Below are 14,888 nucleotides of genomic sequence, written 5' to 3' on the forward strand. Positions count from 1 at the left end.
GTTTCCCTCTGGACTGACTGAGGCATGCCCCGTTCAAGGGCCTTGGCATTATATTCACCGCCTACCAGGATTCGTCAGGGAAACGGGGAAAAACGTTATCCCTAAATCCAGATAAATCCGTTCCCTCCGCCTTCGGCAAGAACACGAAGTCGAACGCTTTATCGCCTCCTCCACTTCGACCTTTTCTGTGAGGCAGTCAAGATCCCGCATTTCTGGAGAGCACATGGGCTCTAGGCTGGAAACAAGAGCCTTTTCCCCCAATAATTTCTTGATCGCTTCGCAGAACGTACACTTGCTAGTCGTGTTGGGGCCCAGTTCGATGAGGCGGAACCATGTTTTTGCTAATCGTGACGCCTAAACGTGAAACCGCTCCACAATTAGCGGTTTCGACGCCTTGCTGTCCATCATGGAAGCCCGACCTAGTCACTAAATCAGACGATTTTCGCCAGGTGTGGTGACAGCTTTCTCATTGAGTAATTTGCAAGACTACAAAGTTCTTGCACTTTTCTCACCTAACCCCTGAAACGGTGCGCTAGCGTAAAATTTCTCCGCTTTTCATTATTATTATTAAATATAAAGATAAAATATCTGATCATATTATATTATAGCCTTAAAAAAAACAAAATAGAGGTATATATCCAGTTATAGCTGTAACTTGCAGAAGCACCCTTTTAAGATTTCCATCTCCATCTATAAAAAAACCTTCAAATCGATGCAATAAGGAAAACATATTGTTATCTTTTTTACATAAAAAGAACTACCAAAATTTCACGCGCCAAGTGCTTACCCTCCGGTTTCCGATTTATTTTTATTCTAAAATCGTCATATTAAGTGTGTTTCCTAATATGAGCCCATCCGTTGAAAGGGACTATAGATACAAGCGAACCTTTCCGATACCGTGCTACTGCGGCGCTTGGTATCCGTCGCCATCTTGTTTCCCGCTCACCTGACAGAAAGAGAGCAAGCAAATACCTTGCTGAGAAAGCTGCTGTCTGCTTCAGTTGGGTTGTTGAATTTTTGCAACCATCGTGGGAACTTGGACATATAGTTGTCTCACTCCTGTCTACGAGGAACACGCTATAATCCCGAGATCTTGACGCGGTCATGTCAACTCTCCACATCGTCTGCGTACGACTAATGTCTTTTCGCTCACTCGTCGTCAAACACTCGAAGCAATTATGGACTCGTTGTCGCCGTCTTGCCGTCGATTTGTGGAATTCTGAACGCGTCGATTTTGTTCGTGTGTGATGTGTGCAATTTCCCGAGGACGCTGGTAAATAGCTGTGGATTATCGTGGGGATTAAGTTGGGCTAGGTAGCGAGTGGTCCTCCATAAAGAATTTGCGGGAAATTGGAAATCGAATTGGGATGGTGTGATGCAAAAGGAGCAGTGTTGCAGGGCATTGGATTATACAGTCGCAGGCGGGGCGGGGACGAGCGGCAGTGTTTCTCGAGTCTGTCAAAAAGAGAAGTTTGGTCAACGGTGGTCAGGCTCGTGTCGTGGATAGGCGGACGCCATGTTTTCGGTTGAGTTGCAGAGTGCAGGGGCGTTACGTGCATGAATAGGAATTCTTCTGACATTTTTATACCTCGGCCGCGCTGGAAGCAATTAGCAAAACCGCGGAAAATTAGCAACTGGAGTCGGGCAGTAGCACTCGTTCGGCGCATCTATCCATTTTGACACGAAGGAAAGTCGCGCGAGAGCGGGACAGTCGATTTTCTCTCTGGTAAAATTCATTGTAGAATCTCGTGCGGTGGAGTATAGCTGTCCTCGTCGCGCGGTTTGACTAGCTGAGCTCGGAGCTGGCTAGTCGCAAAGTTCGACATTTTCATCGCAACGAGACGTTTTTTTCTCGCGAAACATCGAAAAATGCGGAGAGTGTTTTTCGACGACGTTTATTGATGAAAGAAAAAATAAATGTAGATTCGGATTTTTTCCCGATACGAGCTACACGCCAAGACGCGGAGGAGCATTCGCACCAAAAAGGTTTTCATTGTCGATTTACTCGTCCCTGTCTCGTCGCAGCAGCGATAATTGAATTTCGATCGGAGGAGCCACACGGGATTCGGGCAAATATCGAGCAGCAGGAAAAGTTGGTGTTTTCTCAAGTGTAAAGTGGAATCGAGAGACGCGTGAATAATGTACAAGAATATGTGCAAATGTTCATTTTAAAGGTAATTGCGTGAAGCGGCGCAGAGCCGACTAGAAAAAAGCAAAATGTCTCCGAGCGGTCGTGGGAACGATTATCTCGCTTGTTCCATGCATAGTGTGGCTGGGCCAACAGTGTGTTGATTTTTTCTATCGATTTTAGTGAAAAACGAATGAGAAAAATGGTGTCCGGGCCCCGAGACGGGCCGCGTCTTCGCCGTCTGTACCCGTCCCTTGCGCAGTTCTCCGTTTAGCGAAAAACGAGGAAAAAACTTAATTTCCATTTCCGTAGTGTGTGCGCTAAAAGTTTAAATGCCGACGCTGCTGAGTGTCTCGAGCGTTGGAACGACGGTGCCGTCGGCTGGTGTGCAACCTTAAAATTTTATCTCAAGCCTTGTGAATAGACTGCCATCGGAAATCCATTCAATTCGATACATTTGCCCGCGGTCGAACTGAGCACTGGGCGTTTTGCAATCATAATGAACGGTGTCTCCGGCGGCCGCGGCCACTGTGTTGTCTTTCTTCCAAAACTCGAATATGTGGCACTCGAAATTAGCAAATTTTTACAATTCGAATTCGTTCTCGCTTCGCCCTTGGCGTCCGCCGATGTGTTGCCGCGTATTCATGAAAAAGAGCAGATTTGCTCGGTGATTGGGATAAAATTCAGTCTATGACGCCAGTTGGAGTTTTATTGACATCGTCGCAACCTGGCCATTGTTAGCGGGGCTTTGTTCATTGTTTGATGTGTTCGAAGTGACTTTGCATCTATTGATGCGTCCAGAGATCACTGGATCGTGAAATTTCTGCTGTTGTGCTACAGTTTGATGATGAGATAGTGACGGACGGCCAGTTTTCGCCTTTGAATTGTGATCGAGGTGCTTTAGCGCGAATCGCAAGACTGCTTAGGCTCCCTTCTGCAGGATGGACGTACTCCCTGCAAATGGGAGTGTCCTTTTTACGAAAACTGAAGGAAGAAATGCGGAGCGCTCTCCGGGACGACTTCAGCTGATTGTTGGTCAGCTGCTGACTACCAGGGGAAATTTATTTTCTCGCTCCTCATGCGGATTGCTTGGCTCTCTGCTGTCGGAGCAGGTGTTGCCGACCTCGCTAGATGAGAATTTTTTTCTCTTGTCGAATCTTATAGTCAAAAGTGCTGAATGTGCTGATATTCAAAGCGATTCGCAATCGGAAGGAGTAACAGCCAACAACGCAAATATGCGGGAAGTTTACAGATCGAAAATAAATTTCTCATATATTCCTCGACAAATTGGGTATAGGAGTTGCGTTTGTACAAACACTAGTTCTGGAATGAAGCTTGTTGAGGTGGATTTAAACTGCTCCTAAATTATTTCCTATCGTCATTTCCTTCTCAATTGACACATTCAAGAAATTAAATTTTCCGGTCCATTTCCCTATGTGAAAACATGCAAGTCTGGAGTAGTTATATTCTCTCTTATTACACTATGGCAACTCTGGTTGCGCGTAATAGTCACCTATCAAAACGTCAAACCTGATCTCCGTGTAAACAAAATTTCACACTTCACCGGGAGAAAATAAGCCTCCACTGAGTGGAATACTTTGTTCGGCTCTCATCTTGCTGAATATAGTTCTTTACTCAATTTTCCTGTTGCCGGGAGCGGATTTATGATGAGATTTCCACGTGGGATGTAGTGCTGAGCCATGCGCATTACGATCCGAGCTTGAGACGCATGATTTGAGTGGATTTTAGGGGAACCATTTGAAATTTTGAGAGGTTAAAGACTTCACACTGAACAATTACACCACCAACGACATCCATCTGCACGGAGCTAACAGATACCCTGCGAATCCTCATTGCGCTCGCTCAAGTACGCTGGACACACTTGTTTGGGACTTGACATTTCCACTGACAGATCTCTTGTGCAATACAGCCACACCTACGGCGATGCGAATTATTGTTCTTCCAGCTGTGCAGCTCTTCGAACCGCAGTACGTTGTGCTGACTAGTGGTTGGGAGCTTCACTAGATCGGGGGAATTTTCGGTTGCTTTGCAAGAAAGGAGAAAAGAAACCGGAAAGAAGGGAAATATCCCTGACCACGCTCATTGCATTTTTTTTTGTTAATGGTTGATGGCTCCGGTTTCAAGTTCACGGCGTGGAGTAGAATTTAGGTTATTTTTGTGGGCTTGTTGGGCCATGGCGACTGGAGCGGAGAAATGGGCTTGAATGTTGAGATGTTGTAAGGTGGGTCATGCATGTGGAGTACTTTCCGTATGATTGCCCATATTTGGTGAAATGGTTACCGTTTATGAATGAACGCATAACGTAATTATTAGAAATTGTGAATTTTGGTGTAGGATTTATTTAAGGTGCTGTGATGTTTTGGTGTTTTGAAAAATGAGACCTTTTTGAGGTTTTGTGTAAAGCAGCAAATGAAACTTTAATTTATGATGTAATGAAATACGAAATTTAAAGCTTTTGTAAATAATGCGCTCTTTTAAATGTCTCAGAATCTACTTTGCACATATTTAATTTATTTAATGTTGCAGCTGTTTTCCACTCGTATATGACTAATAATGGAAAACATTTCTTCATATACGGTAGAGACTCATAACAAGTCGGGAAACCGGAAGCTGGGCGCTTCAGGTATGAAAGGTTTTGTTTGCTTCTTGTGTGAGTATATTTGATTGTAGAACTATTCTATTTGTACGTAGCCAGTTAAGAATATGCCTTTAGCATGTCAGATTTAGTACTTCGGGTTGTAAATTTACACGGTAAAGACAACTTTGAGCTACTGTAACTTGGGGATAATGTGCTTCATATTCTATTTTATACTACTACCAACTTTTATAACTCTGAGGTAAACTTAAGGGGGGTTTTACTCAATTTTCCCAAAAATATGGTAATATACTATTATTAATTTAATTTGAGCAGATATCGGTATGGAGAGTATTTTGAGGTCTGGGCACCATATAGAGGCAGCTTCATGATTTTTTTTTTCAAATTTTTCGGTTGGGTAGTTTCTGAGAATGGATCCGTTAAAGAAATCATCAATTTGCATCCCTCCCACTCCCCGCCTTTCTAATAAGTCTCAAAACTAAGACTGGCTTCGAAAAGTACTAATTAGACCTCTCGTTTGATACCCCACATGACTATATTTGGTGAAAAAAAAATTTACACCCCCCTTTTGCATGTATGGGGATATCACTCACTGCATGTCTGGGGGTCCACAGTTCCCACCTTCTCACCAAATTTAGTGTCAATCGGTATAGCCGTTTCTGAGAAAATTGCCTGTGACAGACAGACAGACAGACATTGAACCGATTTTAATAAGGTTTTGTTTTGCAAATAAAACCTTAAAAATTGACACTTGCGAAAGTTAAATACGGAAAAGTTAACTAGGCTTCGGCCACCATAGGAAACCTTAAAAAGTTAACTTTTCGCAGTTGATTTTCTGCTGATTGGTCCTGCTAGGATGTTCGGAAGAAACATTAAAACGTTAATGAAAACGGAAAAAGGATAAAATAAAATTGCTGTAAAAGAAACTCCAATTTCGTAGATAAAGTGGAAATCCGAACGGAGCTAAAAAATTGTAATAACGACATTGATTCTATTATTCGAGAAGACGTTCCATAAAGTATTTTTGCCCGAAATGGACGCGATCCATGTCTCAATAATATTACTATCTGAGGATTTTGGAGAGGTTTTGAGTAATTGAAATAATAAAAACTTGTTGTTTCTTTTTCGTTGGTGTGGATATTTATTCTTGCAAATACCGATATTTCGGGAACCACTTGTTCCCTTCATCAGTGTTAACAAGTTGAAGCGACTTCCCGACTTGTTTTCATCTAATGAACCGATTTAATCCAATTTTTTACCCGCTAATTGCATATTTAAGTCTTGTAGGAACCTAGAATTAGGCAAATACATTACAATTTGTAAATTTCGAAGCACTTATCAAATGAGAAACGCGGCCAAAAGCTTGGCAAACTACCAAAATTCAAAATATATGACCTAATTTAGGTGTGTGCAGTAGATTTATGTCAGAACTAAAGAAAAAAAAATATTGCATTGATTACAATTCTCTTGCAAAGCCTGGATGCTGCCCAGCGCCTGTCTATCTCTTTGTGTTCACACGCAGCAATATCTCGATATTGCGGACACCATTTAGTTTTCTTTTGCTTTTTTTTTTTGTAACTATGAAATTTTCATCCTAAGAATTCAAGCTTTTACTGTTTCTTTTTTATAACATGATTAAAATGACACCTTATTTTACGCGCTTTACATTAAGAACCCTAAACCTTTAAGAAATTTCAAACATTTGTACGGTGAATGTATATATAATCTCAATATTTTTAAGGTAATCTGTTATTTTTGTCTGAACTGCTTGGTTCAGTCTTTTGTCAAACAAATTTTCTTTTATGTATAAAGAATATTGTACTCCATCCGGTACATTTTATTGTAGGTCACTATTGTCATCATCATTTTCACTGTCGCTTTCATTTCTTGCAATTTGGCAAACGTGTTCCCATCCTTTTTTACGCATTCAACACTGCAATAACACCTTAATATATTTTGCTTGGAATTGCATGGCGAATCACCTGCAATACAGTTTGTCTGGCAAATGGTATACCCCGTACTCATATAAACGCATCTAAATTGATCGTATGCATCTGAATATTTCCGTTTAATTTCGTATACAAAAGTGGATTTTTTAACGAATGAACTGATGCGACCATCGGTAGTTTTCAGTGTTGTTTTGTTATCTTTTCCGTTATGATCGTCATTTTTGTGCGGCTTAAGAACATTGCGAACAAAGACCAATCTAAACAATTGGCAAGACAAAGCATCGCAAAGCTTTTTGACTTCAATTTTAGACTCACTACCTTTCTTCTGGCGAGGAATGCTTATCGCGTCCCATCTAGAATGAAATTTGTATCTACTTTGCAAAATATGTCATATTTCTAATTTACATACAACAGTTTTTATTAATTACTTGAATATAGCAAAACTTTAATGAAATTGTGTTTGTTCTTATTTGTGGTCCACCGTCGAAAGTTGTTTGAAGTACCAACCAAACTCAAATTAAGGGAAGTCCCCTGTCGGTCTTTAATTTATGCAGCTTCACTCGATGTAAAGGAAAACAAGTCGGAATACCGGAAGCTCGTGCTTCGGGTTTGTTGAGAAGGTGGGAACTGAGAGCACCCAGACATTCAGTGAGTGATATCCTCCTATGTTGAGATTTTACATGCAAAAGGGGGTGTAATAATTTTTTTCACCGAATATAGTCCTGTTGGGTATCAAATGAAAGGTCTTGATTAGTACTTTTCGAAGCCGGTTTTAGTTTTGAGATTTGCTAGAAAGGCGGGGAGTGGGATGGGTGGAAATTATTGATTTCTTCAACGGACCCATCCTCAGAAACTACCCAACCGAAAAATCTGAAAAAAGCTGCCTCTATATGGTGTCCAGGCCTCAAAATACTCGTCATGTCGATATCTGCTCAAATTAAGTTTCCTGACTTGTTGAAATTGCCCTAACGAAACATTAAAGTTGTCAATTTACTGAACTTTTGTCAGTCCCTCCATGTCTTGCAGCAATTGATCCGGTGACTAATTGTGTGGTGCCTTCGATAAAGGTTCCGTGGATTGCCGGAAGCCGACACTTTTTTTAACCGTCCTGCAAAAGAGTCCGCAGCCCATTATTACCAAACTTGCTTAACATCAGATTTCTCGGGTAATCCGCTTTTTCTCTTTATTTTCTTCCGGTTGGGGTGTTGAGGTTGCTCTGGACATTAAGTTGTTCCAGAGACTTAGAGACCAGTCGTCGGCAGAGTTTATGTGTAAGATTTTGCGACATACACCTAGCGACTAAAAGCAAAGCCTTGCCACGATGCAGTCTTAAGAGCAGGAAGTTTCTTTCGAAGTTGTTCGTGTCGCTCACTATCGCAACTTAATGGGCTAGTGTCGTCATACAAAACCTGTCTATCGTCTTCGACAACCTTCGGAATTGGTATGGGTACAGGATGCGTTTTGCCTAGAGCATTTTTCAGCCCGAAGACGATTTTTTGTCCGGAAGGCAGACTTTGGGCGCAATAGGGGCGACCGATTGGAGCCTAGCGTCAGGAGTGCAGATAGAAGGGGTGTGCTTCGACTAGTCCGTTAAGGGACGATTGAATAATTTGACGATTTGAATGCAGATATTCGGGTTCTTCATTGATGAGTTCGTGGAAGCCCCTTCATTCAGACCTGGGTCGTCACCTACATTTTTTCATTTTTTTCTCTTGGCGATTTGAAATTTCCTTTTGGCGTCTTGTGGTCTTCTAGATAGTCGTCTGTCGTTATGCTCGTTTTATAATTAAAACCATTGTTCAGTGTCGTTAACACCTCAGGTTGATTGAATGTGGGCAGATGGGTGTGTATCGTGTTTGTTTTTCTATTAGTCGTGGTTTCTGAAACGTTAAATGTTCGAATCAGTCAATCAACTGAGTAATGAGGTTTCAGAAAGAATTGTTTGAGAGATTTTAAAATAAAACAAATTTCACCGATATACGAAGATGTTTTTTGAATTTCTCCACTCAGAACTCGATTCCTATGAAAAAATTATACTCATATATTAAAAGGTAGAATATCTAGCTCTTTTAATCTTCTTCATTTCTTGAACTAATGCATTGTCTTTTCCACCATTTTCAGTAATTGGTATCATAGCAATGGTTGTTGATTCGAGTCATCATCGTCGAGGCGAAACTGGCACCATCCATCGAAATAATTTTACATCAGCTGCAACAGGAGGAGCACACTATCCGTATATTTCGATGTCCTCGTCGGCGGGCGGTGGTAGTGGCCATCATGCAGGCTCAATACGCTTACATCAATCGACCGGGATGACCCCGAAAGAACTATCGGAAAATGATGATTTGGCGACATCGCTTGTTTTGGATCCCTATCTTGGATTTCAAACGCACAAAATGAATATACGATACCGTCCGATAAAAGCAAATAAAGAAGAGCTTAAAGCAATTGTTGCAGATTTCAAAATCACACAAGACTATGAATGTGCTGTGAAGAAAATTTTTAAGGGTGATTGGATGCCCCGATGTCATGTAAATAATAAAAATAAAATGGCAACGCAGAGATTAAGAGAACATGTAAGTAAATAAGTTTTTTCCTGTGGATGAATGTTTCGACAATTTTGAAGATAAGAATTTGACAAGGAACAGTGTAGTTTTGTAATGGGTTTAGACTATTTGAATTGAACCTATTTGGATATGATGGATAAAATTCACATCCGAAAATAATTCAAGGATAATCAAAGGAACTGTGATTAAATTTTGTACCTTCTCATCACTTCAACAAAAGAAACAAACTTGAAGAGAATTTCTGATGTTGGCTAGTAACACAAGTATTGTTTTGCGTGAACTATTGGTTTCCGAAGTACAGTTTCTGAGTCAATATAGAATATTCTCCCCCAATATGTTTCTCTTGTTGAATTGACTGGATGGTTGGTTCCCAAAACAGAGTTATTCGTCTTATTTCAATTTTGGCCAATTGGGAAATTGTCTTCGAATTTGTTTCTTTAGCCAACAAATACCCTCTAACACTTTAACCCTAGTTACTTCAATTATTTGATATATAATTAACCGTGCAGTAATGTTTGAAAGTAGAAACTTCTAATCTTATTCAATAACACATGCTGTTCTGATAAATGGTAGCAATGAGCTGACCCTTTTCTCTTTCGCAGATAATTCGATATCTCCGCGTTTTTGACAACGATAGTGGATTCGTTATTGAGCCATGTTATCGTTATTCGCTTGAGGGTCAGAAAGGTGCGAAAATTTCATCAACACGTCGCTGGTCGAAAAACGAGAAAATTGAATGCCTCGTTGGATGCATTGCCGAACTTACCGAAGAGGAAGAAGCACAATTACTTCATCCCGGAAAAAATGATTTTTCTGTGATGTACAGTTGTCGAAAGAATTGCGCCCAATTATGGCTCGGACCGGCTGCTTATATTAACCACGACTGCCGAGCTAATTGTAAATTTGTGGCAACCGGACGAGATACAGCATGTGTAAAGGTTTTACGTGATATAGAAATAGGTGAGGAAATAACATGCTTCTACGGAGAAGACTTTTTCGGAGATGGAAATTGTTATTGCGAATGTGAAACTTGTGAGCGGCGCGGAACAGGGGCGTTTGCTAAGAATAAGCAGGAAGATGAGAACCAAGATGTGGCCGGATATCGGTTGCGAGAGACAGACAATCGCATTAATCGAATTAAGAGCCGAGCTAATTCGACGACTAACAATGAAATTGTAGATAGCCAACAAAAAATCAGTACGGAGAAAATAGTAACGCCTCTGACCATGAAGGAGTTGAGGCAAAAAGGTGTAACGAAGTACGATGCCGAGATGATAATGGCAAGTTCATATGGAAGCGATTCGAAATTCAGTAAGTTTGGTAGTGGCGGTAAGGGTTCATTGAAAGACGGCGGTTATGGGCGTGATTCCTTGAGAAAATCAGCAAGGGTTAGTAGTACATGTTCGAGTTCAAGTTCAATATCTATAGATAGTTCTCATCATAATCATGACGCCGTAGGCGGGACGAATTCGAAAGCGGATAGCACGGATAGTAATGAGAGACGAAATGGAATCTCACTTCGAACTCGACGGCAACAACGGCGGGAGAACGATCGGAAAAATGGAACACTTGATACAACTACGACCGTGACGGATGGAGGGGATGATCTGACAAAGTCTAGGCGGAATTCACGACATCACCACGATCACTTGGATCAGCATTCCTTGAACGAAGAATATCGTGTGGCCAGCGATGCTTATTCACGTGATGTTGTTTTCAATGAGAAACAGGAAGGGGCAGTTATTTTAGAGGAGGCTGCCGTGAGAGAGAAAAATGGCCATAAGACTTCTACGGCAGAACGATCGGGAGTGCGGAATGGATTATCAGGGCGTGTGCTTCGTAATCAAAGGAAATTACGCTCGGCAGATGTTTCTTCTACAATTATTTCGAATAATCATGAATCTATGAAGACTGTCAAGAATGAGGATAGTAGTCACAACAATCTCAAACGCAAGCATACCAACAATGATAACAAAGGGCCTCATGGAGACGGTACGGCGCTGAAAGCTAAAACCCGTCCTGGAATGAACGGGACAAGTTCATCGCACACAATAATAATACCGGAAGTCGTCACCGTATCTCCAAGTTTTACCGACAACTTAGCGAATTTACCGACTACTCCACCTTCAAAGAGCAACGTGACGACGTTAAACAATGTGAATAATAGTTGTATGAAATCGGTTACAGGAAGCGGAAGTAGTAGTTGTAGCAATTTAAGTACATTAAGTATCTGTAGTAGCAGTAATATAAGTAACTCTAGTAGCAAAGCAAGTATAGCGTCGCCAGGCGCATATAGGAAAAATCTCAGCGCGAAATTTGACTGTGTCTCAACATCGACAAGCGGTTCAGAAGGGGGTGTGAATATGCCGGATTTTGAAGAAGGTGTGTCTAAAATGGGACATTGTCATGTCAATGTTTCCAGAGTGGGACATTGTCGTGATAACGACGTGATAAATAAGACTGATTGTAGTAGTACTGCCTCAAACAATTGTAATGCGAAAGTCTTTGATGATCGATCGACAGTGTCGCGACAAAGGCGCAATGGACGTCTACCACGCAATTACCACTTGACGAATGTTACCCTTCACAATGTGATTAGTGAAACGAGTAATTCTTCTTGTAGCAACTTGGATGGAGGGGTGGTGTTGCGAAAGCGGAAATCATCGAAAAGCGCTAGTGAATCGGAAAGCACCTCGTCGCTAGAGAATAAAGCACCGAATCTGGAACATTTCTCTTCGTCTGCCTCGGCACCAATCACTTCCAATGGAGACGTTTTGCTGAAAACACCAGAACGTCGCTTAAAACTAACACTGCGCATGAAGCGAAGTCCAATTTTAGATGAGGTAATTGAATCGGGGACAAGTTTAAGCGATGAGAGTAACAGCGTCGGAGTAAGTTCGTCAGAGCCTGTTGAGTATGAAATTCTTCGGGTGGAAGGTATTACAGAAAACGGAGTGGACTATGATCACACCCCACAGAAACGGAAGAAGCGACATAAATCAAAAGACCATCGTCGTCGTGATCATAAGCGAGCTTACCAAGCCATTAATATACAATCTCCGCCTCGAACAGGGTCTGCACCCGCGGAACTAGCTGGGTTAACATCCCCTTCTGTGTATTGTAATCCGGTAGTGCAACTGACACCACAAAAGAAACGCTTGCGCCTCATTTTCGGTAATGAGACACATACTATAGACATTCCACCGCATACTGCCAATAATAATACTTCATCATCATCGTCATCATTCTCATCAAATTCTGCCTCTTCTTCGGCGACAAATACGCCATCAACTGGCCTTCTCTCCTCGAATTCATCAATGTTGGTGTCATCCTCATCATCTTCATCAACGATTATTCCATCAAATTTAGCATCGACTGCATCTTCTTTGCATTCAAGTCCAATCTTGAATAGTAGTAGTCATCATACCTTCGGTTCCTGTACATTTCCAACGCCCATTGTTGCTGCCGGAATCCTGTTAGCATCTCAACAAAATGCTGCATCTGTTGTTGCGGCCTCTAAGGCTGCAACATCAACTGCTGCAACTTCGGATATTATATGATGAATTTCGATGCGATCGAGGATATGCAATTCATCGTCGTCATCGTTCGTTATTGTTTCCTTAGTTTTAGTATTGTTACTGTTTACAACAAATTGCAAGTCCGAATAAGAATTTTTTTACATTAGATGCGTTAATTTTTGCAATTGGATCGGGATCATATTCAAATTGCTGGGTTGGTTCTGTTTGAATTTGGCGCATGTAGTGTTCTGAATAGGAGCAGATTAAAAGTTAGGCTGGTTTTAATTAAATTGAATGAAAACTTGTAGTTAAATTCAAACAAAATGATATACAATATTTGCTTTTAATCATTTCTCCTTTGATAGTTTTTAAAATAACAAATTAGCAACCAGCAAAGGACTTGATCCTGACGGATGTAAAGCATACTTCGGACTCATTCTCATTCTCTGTTGCGTTCTAATTAAAAATGGTAATAAAAAATAACAAATCAACACAAAAGAAATAGAAAAATAACAAATTCTCTCTAGAAAACTTTGTATGTATAAATCGTAAAAAAGCGACGAATCACGGAAGTAGGCGACAGCTTTTTCTAAACTGTATTTTAATTTCATTTTTAAAGTATAAAAAAACTAGCAGACAAACAAGGTAAAGAGTATAAGTAGGGAAAATACAAAAACAGACTAAAAAGAGGAAAATCATAAATATTAAAAGAAAAAGTAACAAAGTTAGTGTCAAGAGCAAGGCAAAATCATTAAGATCTAGATATATTGTAGTAAATAGAAAGATATTTAGCGTAAAACCCAAGTAGGTATGTAAATTTAAAATATAAAGTAAAAGGATATGTAATGTAAGTTCACCGAAAAGAGAACAAAATGCTCGTGAGTTTCAAATTTAGGATAAAACAAAAAAGGAAAGAAAATAGTAGCAAATAAATAGAGAAAATATTTGAACAATTCAAACACGATATATGATAAAAAACAAGAAAAATTGAGCGAATGAAAATTAAACTTAATTTTATTGTTAATTCACTTCTATTTTTATTATTGAATTGTGCAGTCAGTGATGCTTCTGGTGGGATTTTGTGTTTTGCTATCGTCTCAAGCCATTCTGTGTTTTCTGAGAGTGGAACTCTTGTTTCTTTAAGTTTCATTCTACTGTAATGTTGACTTTTGTAGATTTTCTTTTCAATTTTTCAATTTATATTCCATGTGATCCTGCTCGGTGCAAAAGGTGTTCTTCCTTAATCAGTTTAATAATTGTCCTAGAAATCAATAATCAATAGTTCAGTCAGTCAATAGTTTTCTAATTTCTAAAGTCATGATAAACGTAACTGTTCTGGAGAAAATCGATTGGGGTAGGGATAAAATGGTTCTTGCTTGTTTCTCTTTGCAAAACTTACAATTAATTTGATGGAATTCTTCAAATTCGCTGCAATTGTAGAGTTCGAATTTGAGGGCTAGTCTCTCGATTTCGTTGTCTAAGGTTTCTAGTTTTATCTGATCGGTCTTTGCTCTTTTCGCATAACTGTGGGCTTATCACTTACGCACTATATTGAACGCGACTATATTGAAATGGAAGCATACTCCCATTGTTCCAAAATAACGAGAAACTTTGTGGATGCTCTGTGTTTCCCAAATAACTAAGCAGCCTCGTATATACGAGGGCAATTGATAAGCTCGTGGCCTAAAGTATGGTTATGTGTTTTTTATTTTTAAATGTTATTATCCTACACCGTGCATATAAGGTCCATATGGCACAGAAAAATATTCGCCTAGGCGTCTGGTCGCGCGGCCAAACACTTTTTGATTTTAATATGCAATTGCAATATTTGTACGCACTAGACCGCAACGAAATTTGAAACGTGGCGTCTGAATAAAAAGCTGTGGCCTAACCTGCGGCTAGCCGCCAACTTGGATGTACGCAATAGGCTGTTGCAGTACGGGGTTAACTCCGACATTGAGACAGTAGTTGATGCTCAACAACGGACAGCAATTTTGAATTGTATAGCGACAGTATATAAGGACAGGGATTTGAAATGGAAGCGATGGGAGAATTAAAGTGTAGGATTAGTTCATATATTTGTAGAGGAAAGGATGAAATAAGGGGGAT

General features: G+C 40.3%; 1 protein-coding gene across 4 annotated transcripts; it reads left to right on the forward strand.

Moving 5' to 3' along the window:
- The first annotated feature begins 1,147 nt into the window (after window positions 1–1,147).
- Window positions 1,148–13,807, forward strand: LOC119656669 (histone-lysine N-methyltransferase Suv4-20). 4 transcript variants are annotated; one of them, XM_038063151.1, is made up of 4 exons: window positions 1,155–1,273; window positions 2,026–2,174; window positions 8,816–9,270; window positions 9,864–13,807. In XM_038063151.1, exons 3-4 carry the CDS (start codon window positions 8,833–8,835, stop codon window positions 12,819–12,821), a joined length of 3,396 nt encoding a protein of 1,131 aa, XP_037919079.1. In that variant the 5' UTR covers window positions 1,155–1,273; window positions 2,026–2,174; window positions 8,816–8,832; the 3' UTR covers window positions 12,822–13,807. The 4 variants fall into 4 exon arrangements, with proteins under 4 accessions (XP_037919078.1, XP_037919079.1, XP_037919081.1 ...); XM_038063152.1 differs by lacking the exons at window positions 1,155–1,273; window positions 2,026–2,174 and adding exons at window positions 7,593–8,537; window positions 8,627–8,745; XM_038063150.1 differs by having other exon boundaries at window positions 1,148–2,174.
- Window positions 13,808–14,888: the final 1,081 nt, after the last annotated feature.

The sequence above is a fragment of the Hermetia illucens genome, chromosome 5 (assembly GCF_905115235.1).
Source record: "Hermetia illucens chromosome 5, iHerIll2.2.curated.20191125, whole genome shotgun sequence".
In the NCBI taxonomy this organism is placed as follows: domain Eukaryota; kingdom Metazoa; phylum Arthropoda; class Insecta; order Diptera; family Stratiomyidae; genus Hermetia; species Hermetia illucens.

What these genes read in the sequence shown, in the direction of transcription:
- LOC119656669 (XM_038063150.1), top strand. Translation starts at nt 8,833, where the DNA reads ATGGTTGTTGATTCGAGTCATCATCGTCGAGGCGAAACTGGCACCATC. An exon ending in CGCAGAGATTAAGAGAACAT is followed by an intron (nt 9,271 to 9,863) that starts GTAAGTAAATAA and finishes TCTCTTTCGCAG; the next exon opens with ATAATTCGATATCTCCGCGT.